The sequence below is a fragment of the Fundulus heteroclitus genome, chromosome 2 (genome assembly GCF_011125445.2).
Source record: "Fundulus heteroclitus isolate FHET01 chromosome 2, MU-UCD_Fhet_4.1, whole genome shotgun sequence".
In the NCBI taxonomy this organism is placed as follows: Eukaryota; Metazoa; Chordata; class Actinopteri; order Cyprinodontiformes; family Fundulidae; genus Fundulus; species Fundulus heteroclitus.
In genome coordinates, this window is record NC_046362.1 from 15,045,805 (window position 1) to 15,058,178 (window position 12,374).

The 12,374-nt window shown below is 40.8% G+C and overlaps 1 protein-coding gene across 4 annotated transcripts in view; it reads left to right on the top strand.

Moving 5' to 3' along the window:
- Nucleotides 1-12,374, top strand: part of syt7a (synaptotagmin VIIa) — a 129,138-nt gene that overhangs the window by 83,790 nt on the left and 32,974 nt on the right. Inside the window, exons 4-5 of one of the 4 annotated variants that reach the window (XM_036148860.1) lie at nt 5,222-5,392; nt 8,344-8,751. In XM_036148860.1, coding sequence (XP_036004753.1) covers nt 5,222-5,392; nt 8,344-8,751 — 579 coding nt within the window. Of the gene's footprint in view, nt 1-5,221; nt 5,393-6,399; nt 8,752-12,374 lie in introns of those variants that run through there. The other 3 variants (XM_021310296.2, XM_036148850.1, XM_036148844.1) reach the window with 3 other exon arrangements.

A 12,374-nucleotide genomic window follows, 5' to 3' on the forward strand; every position in this document is an offset into this window, starting at 1 on the left:
GGCACACTGGAGGGCACAAATGACGGCTAATGATGGGTCTGGTTGGAAAATCCGAGGACGGCAAATGCCACTTATGTACATTATAGCTTCCTGTTAAAGGCAATTGACTATTAGTGCATCAACAAAGTAGCAGAGTCATGTAGCCCCTAACAGCATGTGTCTACTGCTTCTCCTCATACAGTGCCTTAAAAAAAGTATTTATACCCTTTCATTATTACCACACGTATTCTCGTTGGAACCACAAAATGTGATGAGCCAGCACAAAGTAGAGCATAATTTTAAAGCGGGGAAAAAAACAACAACCCCGAAACAGTTTTCCATTTAGATGCAAAGAAAATAATGTGAAATGGCATCTTTATTTGCACCCTCACCCTTTCCCTTTTACTCATATGCAACTAAACAAAATGTAGTACACTGACATAGTCTGATGGTTGGACTGTGAAGGGGTCATTGGTCAAAGAAGGTAGACAAGACAAAGATATGTTTTAGAGACATGTAATTCAGGGTTGCAGTATCCCATGCACTGAGCATCTCACAGAAGCACTGTTCAGGCCATTATCTTTAAATGGAAAGAAAATGGCAGAACTACAAACTGACCATTATAAAAAAAAAAAGCATGAATCAGAGAAGCAGCCATTGGTCCAACTGTAACTCTGGAGGAGCTGAGGAGATCCACAACTTAAGAGGGAGAATCTGTCATTTACTCCAAAAATCTGGCCCTTTTCAGAGGAATAGCAAGAATGAAGCAATCATAGAAAAAAACAGAAAAGCCATAAGAAATCATGTGTAGAGCAAACGTGCAGAAGATTGTGTCCTGGCTAGTCAAAAAGCTAAAAGGTTTAACTCTATGAACTACAGACAAATTGAATGAAGTCTGCAAAACCTATACATAACCTGCATGTAAATAACAAACCATCCCCATGGTGCTGGACGGTATTGTTAGCATGATGCCGAAGGGAGGCTTTTCTTAAGCAGAAACAGAAATCCTGGTCTGAATTGATGGAAAGATGGTTGGAAGTACATATAGGTCAACCATGGCAGAGAACCTTTTAGACGCTGCAAAAAAAAAAATCCTAAAACTGGATTGGGTTTAGCTTTACAGGAGTACAATGGCACTAAAACTACAGCCAGAGTTACGATGTGATGGTTTAGGTCAGGCATGTCCAACGGCAGTCCTCGAGGACCGGTCTCCTGCCTATTTTTGATCTGTCCCTGCTCCAACACATCTGATTCAAATGAATGATTTACCTTCTCAGTCTGTCATCAAGGACTGCGGACGCCTATTAATCAGGCACTCATGTTCGGCTGTGTTTAACCAGTACAACACCTAAAACATGCAGGACACCAGCCCTTGAGGACGGACTTTGGACACCACTAAATGAAAGCATATTCATGTTAGAATGAACCTGTCCAAGTCCCAATCCTAATGCAGTCAATAATCTGTGCCAGGACCTAAAAAAATGATATTAACAGATCCTCTATATCCAATCTGACTGAGCTTTAGCTGTCTGGAGAGAAGGATGGGCGTCACTTTCAATCTCTGGATGTGCAAAGCTGGTAAAGACATACTCTACTAAACTGCAGTTGCAGCAAAATTAGATTCTTGAAGCTACTGACTAAATGCAAAGGCTGAAAACCAGGTATTGTTTTTCTAGCGCTTCACATCTTTGCGCTATTTTGTGTTGGCCTATCACATAAAGACACATTTAAGCTTGCAGTCTTTAGTTCAGGAAGTGTGGAACATTTCAAGGGGGGTGAATACTTTTGCAGGAAGACGTGTGCTGTCGCGTTTAAGCGACGCACACGTTCAGACGCCCCCTCACTCCCTACAGCCCTGCCGCTCCACACTAACCCCTAATCTCTAACCTCGCACCTCTCTACCCATGGTGTGACCATGGAGACGGACAACCCTCATTTTCCTCCTCTCCAAAAACTCTCTTAACCAACTTTTTTTTTCTACGACGTATGAAATCTGCCTGTCCTCTGCCTGTGTTTCTTCTATCTGTGTGGCGCTGTGGTGGTTGCTTTTGTTGTGGAGGGTTGACCGTTTAACACCAGGTTGCAGTGTGGTGCCACTTCTCACCTGTACTTAACATCCATCCGTGGCTTACTCTTGAATTCTCCCCCATTGATGTACTACCAACAGTGTGTGCCGCACTAACATTTAATCACTTGAACTGCATCTGCTTTCTATCATTTTTTTGGGAGAAGATATAACACAATTTTTTTTCTCCTTATTGTTATACAACGTCTCACTTGATTCCAATGAAACTCCGGCAAGGTCGCCTCTGGGCCCTGAGAGGACATTTAGCTACCAGGGACAGGTAGCTCAATGAATCTGACAAAACTTCTGATAAACTGGTAATCCTAAACAGAACCAATCTTGTTAGGACCTCCTGTCAGATCGTCCAGATTTTTGAGTCTCAGCGTTTTAAGAAATCCCTCAGGTATGCTTTTGTGTTTCCTGAACATCTGGGTTTTTTTTTCACTACACAATTAGCTAAATTAATCTGCTAAATGGTCGGTGCGTTGGCCTGAAAAGTAGTGACATTCAGCCAAAGAGAGACTATATAATGATGAGATTTTGCACAAGGAGAGACGGGGACGACCTCTTGTCTGCCACCAATAATTTGTCGCTAAAGCCAACAGACAGCTGGGAAATAATTTCCTTTTTGAGATTCTCTTGAGATGAGCAGCTTTCTGTCGACATAATGACACCAGGCCTCATTTAGTCAGTCTTCCTGTAAAACAGATCTAATGGATTAAATGTTAATTTTTTTTAACCATTTTTCAATTGTTATAACAACATTTTTGAAAAGGCTTTATGGCTATTGGAATGTTAAAGTCATATTTATAAAAAAAAAAGTATTTTCTGTTAATGAAATAGTATTTAGAAAGACTTCCACTTTTATTGGCAACCCCGGTGACAATGTGTGAAAAATAGAAAAATAACAACATCGCAGACAAATCCAACCTTTATTTTGAGAACATTAATACAGACTGTATTCTGAGCTTTACTAGACATATGATTTGGTTCTGCTGCTGGTCCATTCACCCCCAATTTAAAAAAATCAAACACACTTTTCTTACTGTCATCCCATCGCCAACTATCTCCATTTTGCACCTTTAGATGTGTTACTTCATACTCATGTATTTTAATATTGCTGATTTATTTTAGCTTTTGTTGTATTTATGTATTTTGATGAACAGTTGAGAATCAGATGTTATAAAAGTCTAACATCTTCCTTATAATTTGATTAAGTTGTATATTATCATGTGAAAATTTTTATATAGGATTATATTCCTATACATTTGACTGTTAAAATATATATAAGGGCCACTGATGTAACCAGAATAACTCCTGTTGTTGTTGTTGTTATTATTATTATTATTATTATTATTATTATTATTATTATTATTATTATTATTATTATTATTATTGGAGTAATATTACAGCAGACTACGAGAAGAATATTACTTATCAATACTATCAAAATCACTATAACACATACCCCTACCGTGTACTAAAATACACAATAAATGTTACCATTTAGTTCATCATAATCATCACCATAATACAATCTAAACTGCAAAAATGCTAAATCAAGAATGGTCCAAATGGTCAGTACCTTTGTCTTTCCTAACTTATTCATTTTATTCAAAAATACCATTTTTTAAATTTAAACACCCGGGGCCACTTCAAGATGTTAACTTTCAGTCGTTAGAAACATGTTGGCAAATTTAAATACTTATTATAAACCTAAACCTGTGCTAAAACCTGTGCTAAAACCTGTGCCAGGCACGTGATTAAGATTGGGCTTAACTGTGGTTGTTGTACAGACTTTTTTTTTTACATCCCTTACCATCCTCCTCCCTGTGCATGATGGTAAGACAAACTTGTATCCAGCATGCATCTCACGCTATCACAATAAAAGGTTAATTCATGTCAGGGCTGCCAATAATTCTAGATAGCTTTAACAAAAAAAAAAAATTATAAAAATTGCGTATATATTTATAGAACAATACATTCCACTCTTCGTGAAACTTAGGGAGACACCGGAGTTGCATCTACATTTCCTAATAATTTTCTATAATGCCCTAACTAGTTGCTTGATTCTACCCCTATTAAAAGGTAAATATACATTCACCTTGTGCTCGGCTCAGATGAGGTCCGTGTCCTGTCCTGACAATCCCCCTGCCATCACCATCCATGCTAAAGTTGGGATTGATTATGTATAAACATGCAGCGTTATGGCAGCTGGTCAAAGTTAAATATAAAAGGTGACCCTGGTGCATGTTTAATACCCTCAGCTCTGAGGCATACACACTGCCATGCAAAGTCTTAGGAGCCGTGTGTTTTGTGTCTCCTTGAGCAGGGGAGCCATGCATATTAATGAAATGTAGTCATGTCACCAGAGGGCACTAATGTTCTTTTAATTTTGATCACCACGGCACCCTTTTTAAGATTAAATTTGAGTTGACAACTGCCTTTAATGGGGACGATGATTAATTCCCGTACCTAGTGCCTGCTCTGAAGGCCGGTGTGATTAGCAGCACACCACTTTCTACTTTGCAGCGAGGTGCATTTATCTTTCTGAACACTGTCACTGAGTCTTAAGTGCTGCCTAGATGACAAGCAGATATTTCAAAAGGGATCTTTTACACATCAAGGTGCAAAAACAAAATTGGTTCAGTGGTTTATGAGCGCCAGCTACTTCTCATGACGTCATACTAAATATCAGCGCTCCTCCAGGCCTAAAAAGCTCAAATTAAAAAGGTGATGACTAAATGGTCCGTCTGCACACTTTTTCTGCACATGTGTAAGTCCTCGAAGCTCAACAGAGGAGCTTGTTGCTGGTTTTTCATCCTTCACAGGGTACCTCTAAATCCCTCTCCTCCTCCTTTTCTTGCTTCGCCTAGCCGTCCTCTCCCCATCCCTGTCCTTTTCCACGCTGGACTCCAGACCACTTTCATCCACCTGCTTTCTATTTGACCCCCGAAACCTGCGCCTGCCCCTTCACACAGTCCACCGATTGGTCTCACCTCCCTAGCCATGTGGTTTCTTAATCTGTTCTCCTGTGTTTTCTTTTTTTTGTTTTGTTTTGTTTGCGTCTGTCTTTCTCACACTCTTTGGTCTTTTTCTCCTCTGCCTGTCAATATTCCCCTCTTCTCAACCCTTTTGTCTACTTTTGGGATCTCTGCATCATCTCTTCCCCATCAGTGGGGCAGTGTCAGGGGGCCAGAAGGGGGCTGCCGCAGCTGGGTATGGGGATGCTGGGGGGGGTCCTTATCGCAGTGACAGCGTGAAGAGCATGGTGACAGACGGAGTGAAGGCTGGGAAGTGGCAGACTGTCCAGAGCCACATGCACTCCGGAGGATTGAGACCTACCAAGTGAGTTCAGAACCAGAGCCGACGTCGCAGCAAAATACACACCTTACTCTCAAGTAAGGTGTGCAGATGTATTGGTGCTGCTAAAGTTATCCCTTTAGCAGCACTAATAATGACATGAATGACTTTGTTGTGGGGAGAAACGAATAATACGTAGCAAAAGACTCTCAACATCACCCTGCGCACTCAGTCAGAAGCACCTTCCCTTTCATGCGTGCTATTTCTCCCGGTTGGTGTCAAAGCCTGTCTAAGTTTTCCTTTGATGCAAGACTGCATGTTGGATGATAAATAATGTCTGACAACTCATGCAGTCGTAGTATTTATTGAGCATGTTATTGTTCTTCTCAGTACGTATATTTTTGATGAGTCTATTGATATAAAGTTCAAACAACACAAATAATCTGCTCATAAAAGGAGATAGATCAAAACAAATGAGCCCATAGTCCATGTTAGCTTATGTGGTATATAGTGGAATTACACTGTGAATGAGTATTAAAAACAGATATCATGAATTCCTTTAAATATTTAGTGTAGAGAAGACTTTTTCAATGCTTTTACATCATCAGTTAGTCTTACGCAGTATGTTATCACAGAGGTCATTGCATTTGAGTGTATTATTACTCAATTTGTGTTTGTTTTCATGGAAAAAAACTGTTCTTCCTAACCCAGCTCTTTCTGAAGCTATCTATCTGCTAGTGGACCTGAGAAGAAAAGGGCTTAAAACACACTAAGATTGCATGCAGGTGTGGTAATGCTAACTGCTATGAGTGGTGCTTTCTCTTCTCAGACTGCATACAGGGTGGGGCTGTGTACTGAAGAAAAGCCAAGGGACCAATATTCACTTTGGGCTTTCGGAAACCTGTATGATCGGCGTGTAGTGATCAGTTCGCAGAAACGCAAACATGGATCTTTGTGCTGACTTCCTTCTGATTAGAGGCACTGTGACACATTAAAGAGACGGAGCACTGCATTTAAGTTAAAACACGTTTGCGGGGAGACACAGTGGACCAACAACAAATAATCGGACTTGAAGCCAATGCTGACCATTTAAAAGGGCAACGATCAGAACCCTGAGACGATACCTGGGATCGGATCAGGATGTGCTCAGATACAAGAGCACCGGCATGTAGATTTAAAATGTGCTCGGGTTTCTGTAAAACCTGCAGGAGAGCAGGATTTACACACCGCCTCCAAGGTTAATGTAAAATCCAGAGAGACGGAAATCCTCCCTTTCTCTCTCTGGCTGTAATAATCGTCACGTCCTAATACTTTTCAATTAAGATCTGAACTTACAATGTAAACTATGTGTTGGCCACTGACTGTACAAATACCTCATCCGTGACGTCTGACATGATGTCGGGTCTATATTCAGTCTCCTGTAAATGAGGCAGTTAAACGCGGGTGCTGTGATTTTCTTCACATTCCTCTGACACTTCATGCCTGCGATTTCTTCCTCCACAACACATTTACGCTCATCACTACCTCACTCCCTGCTTTTCTCCTCTTCTCATCTTTCTTTTTGCCCCTGTCTGTAATTGGATTCTATTTTCAGTCCGCCATGAGTGTCTGTGTGTCTCCTGTGTTTGTGTCTCGCACCCCGTTTCTTTTTTTTTTTTACCGTTTCTCCTCCATCGTCACCCTGTGCATCACTCTGCATCGCTCTGTCTCCATGTACAGCTCCCACCTCGTTCTCCATTGTTCCCCTCTTTCTTACTAACTTGGTTCACTTTGGCAAAGCTTCCATTCACCGTTTCTTCATCCTTATCAGCGCGACTGTTAGGTACGCCAAATATCCCGAGAAAAGCTGCGTGTAAATTGTGTCAGATGAGGTAATGCGAACTGCACCAAACCGATCCCTTTTATGACCCAGTTCTGGTAGTCTGGGTTACACAGCGATCTAAGAGGAGAAGTTATATTTAGTTGGGAGAACAAACTAGAAAAAGAGATCAGAAGTACTGTAGCGTCTGCAAAATGCAAAGGTAATGTATGTCGAGCCATCCAAAAATAAACGTTAATTGCATTGTAGAATAGCGGTTTGAGCCGTTTCAGGAGAGGCAATTAATCAGTTAAACAGTATTTATGAAGGGGAGGAGTAGAAAGTAGGAGACTGACAGAGGGAGGGAGTATTGCCGTAGAAGTTGGTTGGCTGTCAGGATCTCTCTGGAGGTCCGGCATGTGTTTAAAAGACCAAAAATACTTAGAGAGAAACGAGGAGAGGCTGTTAGAGGTGGAGATGTTGACGGACAAGTAGCGGATATGGGGATTTCTCGTCAGACCACGAAACCCTCGTCGGCGAGGCCCAGAAGCGGCAAAACTGCAACGCGGACACCTCGATGCGGCCGTGCCGCTCAGGGCCGCTCCACGCCCGTACGGACGGTCAACATCCGACCGCTGCCGCTGCGAAACCCACCTGCACGCAAACGGCTCGCTCAGCCACACAAGGCGCACGCTCGTCCGACGCAGACTCACTGCCCGACTCTGGCCCACGAGCAGAACGTGTCACATGGCGATCATCACTCAGGCTGCACCTTTTACTGCTATTTTTGCTACTGCTGTTACAGCTGTTGCCTCATGTTGCTCTCTTTTTCTCTCCTCCTTCTCCTCTCTCCGCCTCCCAATGCTCCTGTCTCTACTTTGACCTCAAATGCCACCGCACCTCCTCCCTCCTCTCCCATCACACAATCTTCAACTTCTTGTTCGGATGAACTTCCCTGCTTCTGTCCTGATGCCAACCTGACTTCGTCTCCCCAATGCTCTCGGCCTCTTTGTCTAATCTCGGACGATTCCTCGCCTCTCCTCATCCCCTCCTGCACTGACCAAACTTCCTCCTCTTGTCGGGGTTCCTCCTCGTCCTCTACAACGTCGGGCTCCCTCTCACCTCCTCATAAACCGATTCTCTGCCGCCCCTGGCCCTCAACACGCACTCTGTCCTCCCTACTCCTCTGCCCTCCCAGCTTTGGCGATCCAGTCTTATCCTACGCGTCCACATTGGAGCACATTCCCTCCCGGCCTCGGACGCTGCTGCGGCAGCAGAGTCTGCAGCAGCCCCTCATCCACCCGCCAGGTCCAGGTCTCAGCCACCCGCCTACCACATCTCAGAGCTTGGGACAGTTACATACTGCACCTGGACAGCCAGGGGGAGGTGGAGGGGCGGGGAGAGGAGAAGGAGGCGGCAACTGCGGTGAGGGTGGGGGTGCAGGTACTCGAGGCAGTGCCCGGGGTGCACGGGGCGGGTCAGTGGGAGCCGCCGCCTCACGCTATAGGGGAGGTGGAGCAGGAGGGCGCACTCGTGGCAATCCTGGGAGCTGGGATTACATGATGGACCAGATGAAGAACCGAGGCCTGGATGTCAAATCTTTCCTGTAAGTCTCAATAAGCCTTTTTTTTTTAATTCATAAATATTCATGAATAGCCTTTATCTATGAAACTGCATGTTCTGTGGTGTGTATGTTTTGTTTTGCTTTTAACTTTTAAGAAGTTGAATGTTTTTATTAAATTAACACAAGATGTTTAAGTAATAAGCAATGTATTTAAGTGCAATTACATTTTTCCGTCCCTCAGGTGTTTTTCTGTATGTTTGCAACTGATATCCAGGGAAGGATATTACTAGTTTCTGTCAAAATATGAACTGCATAGTTGTCTCTATACAAGGGTGTGGATGTAGGTTTGAGAATATGAGAGTGGAGCTGAGATCAGAAATTTCTTCCGCAGTAACTTAGTAAATCTCATCAACAGTTTGGGAGAAATATGTGGTATAGAGGCTTCATATGTAGTCTTTAAAAGTCTGGAAAAGTCTTGGATCTAAACTGAGCTTTTTTATGTTTTGGAAAATGCAAAAATCTAATTCCAGACATTTTTCTGACATTATTCTCTTTTCCAATAGCTACACGATAAAACTATGAATTTAAGAAAACTAAAGTGTATTTAGATGAAATCTCCACACTATATCTAATTGCAAATGTCAACACTACATCAGTGTGTGCAACAACACAAAAGCAAAGACCTGCTTGGATGTAATGTTTGGTAGGATACTAAATTTGTGTACTGGTAGTATATTTGGCTTGTGGGATGGACTCTAACTCCCCTCAATGCCCACACCTGATATATAGCTTTGGTGACTGAGATACTAAAACTCATTTAGAGTTGTGGGGACAACAATTAAATGGGGGAAAAAAGTAATAATTTCAACAACTTTTTTTCTTTTCAGTTGTTTTCCGCTCTCTTACTCATGCCTGCTTATGACAAAACCTCTTACTTGAAACACAAAGGTTTTGGCAGCATTCAAATAGATCTTTCAATTTTTTGCTCCTGTGTGCACTGTCATACATAAGCCGGACAACAGTGGTTGTGCAGGTTTCTCTTCTTTTTATGTTGTGTCTAATCTTAACTGTAGAAATCATACGTTTTCTACTTACAGAGGACAAAAACAGGTTAAAACAGTTGTAAAATAAGAAATTTAATTATCTAATTAACTTTATGCTCAGACTCGACTCCTTCGCGGTCTTGCTGTTTACTTCCTGTTTGAGCTTTGGTAATATTTCTTTATATTAACTGTTTTTTGTCCTCCTTCCTCAGTTTTAGGTTGTTACTTTTTTTAAATTATATTGCTTCATAATCCTTGGGAAAAAACAGTTTCTAACAGAGAGACTGCTTTTGGTAGGTAGGGAGAAACGCATCCCCTTGACCTGTTTGCTTCCTCTTAGCTGACAAACATTTCCTGTGTTGATAATCTTGTAGAAAAAGTGTGCAATCCATCTTTTTTTGTGTCACCACATGTTCATTTGACATATTGCTGCTAAAAAGGTCCATATTGTTATCAAGGAAACAGTCTGTGTACATGTACAGCAATAACCCATCTGACACCTTGCATCCAGATGATATGTTATCATCCATATAATTTAAATACTTCTTGGTTTCAGAGAGAATTGGCTGCAGGGACTTTTTATTGTTAAGCAGGGCTTTTTAAATGACGTGCCTGCTTTGATAAAAAACAGAAGACCGGTTATATTTTATCTCTGTTTTCAATATGTTTTGGTTTAATAGCACTGGCTCGGCCTCAGAGGCCAAAGTATTTATACTCATCTTTTACATTTTTTTTAACAACTAAAATAAATACATCAACCATGCAACATCCACATTTTTCCAGTCCAAGTATTATAGATTTTGAAATAAAGATCTAATTTTGGCCAAAAAATGGAACATTTATCACATTGGGGAAATAGACACCAACCTTTGTTTTGCGCTTTTCAAAATGTCCAGAATGACCTTAAATACTTAAATGTCCAGAATATTAAAAACACTGGCATAAAAGATGTAGAGAATGGAAAACGAATGTGTTTTAGAGGAACCTTTGGGAGGTACCATACATAGGGCAAACTAGGACAGCTGAGTCTACATTACAGGAGCTGATCATGGTAATGTAGGATAATGAAGCTTAAAATAAATGAGGAGTCAATAAATGGGCTCATATAAAGGAGCAATTAAAATGTTAATACGCATGGAGCAATAAAGGTAAATAAGCTGTTGTATTTGAGCTTTAAGTCTTTACTATGACTGTTGCCCTAATTAAAACATCATATCAGACACTGAAATAAACAACTATGTTGTGTACATTTATTTAACTTAATTTTAAAGGTCAGCCGTCCCAGGGAACGTATTTTAATATCTCTTAAGCAATGTAAGTTTCCATTACAACGCACAGATGATGTGCCTCTAATGAGATGTGATAAAACAAAAAGCTTCTCGTTGAAAACATTAAAAAAAAGGTATTGAGTCTATTTTTAGAAAGTCGTGCCTGAGAAATGACAGGAAGGTGCGACATACTGTGGGCTCTCGTTCTGTGGGAGAATTGTTAAATGGTTCCACTGCATGCTCTGCTAAACAGCAACATCTGTTTCGATGGCATTCAGCCTGTCTGCCTTGCAATCACTGTAACGGAACAGCGTTTACTTAATTATATTCCTAAAATGGCATAAGGAAGTCTTGGTGCATATTTATTTTCAAACTGTATACGGATAATTCAGTTAGATTATATTCATCCACTTTTTATATAAAACTGCAGTTTTGTTCACTTTTAAAAATTCTGGTTTCTTTCTTGTGTCCACTTCCTTCATTATATATTGACCTATTTGTAAAAGTGTTCACAACATTTTTCCCTTTTGGTACCGTTACAACCACAAAAAATCTGTATCTTTTTTGTGTTTAATCACAACAAATTAACAAATTTAAAACTTCTGCCAAATGTAAAACAGTAAACTGTGGCATTTGAATACAGTCCTCTTCACTCTGATTCTCCTGTATTAAACCCCGTACACGAATTTCCTACAGAAGTCACCTGATTATTAGTTGACATGTTTGTAATTTAATTTCAGGATAAATCCAGCTGTTCTCTGAAGGCCTCAGAGGTTTGTTAGATAATATTAATGAACAACCAGCAAAAATAAGAACCAGGGATGCAGCAGGCAAGTAAAGGATGAAGGTGTGGAAAAGTTTAAAGCAGGGCATATAACAATATCTATAGTGTTTCATATCTTAGAGTATTTTTTGATCCTCCATCTGCAAGAATTACAAGAATTACACCCAGCCGATGTATTGCTCCAGATAAACATATATTCATGTGTTATTACGAACCAACGTCAAGTCCTAAATCCAAGGAGAATTTGTGGCAACACTTGAAAAGAGATGTAGAAACTCCCCCTCCATTCTGACTGCTCATACCCCAAAAACTGCTGTAACTGCAGTAAAAGATCGCTCCAATCTTATGTCTTTGTAAAAATTTAAATTATTTAAAAAATATATATATTAAGATTTATTACTTCACATCGCCTTTACAATTATGCACTACTTTTATCAAACAAAAGCCCAATAAGATGCGCTGAAGATGGGGATTTTAAAATGACTGAATGTGAAAAGGTATCGATGCTTTTTGTAAGGTAGCATGTTTAAGCGGGTGAGGATAAGACTGCCCGGCACGTCACCGTGCATC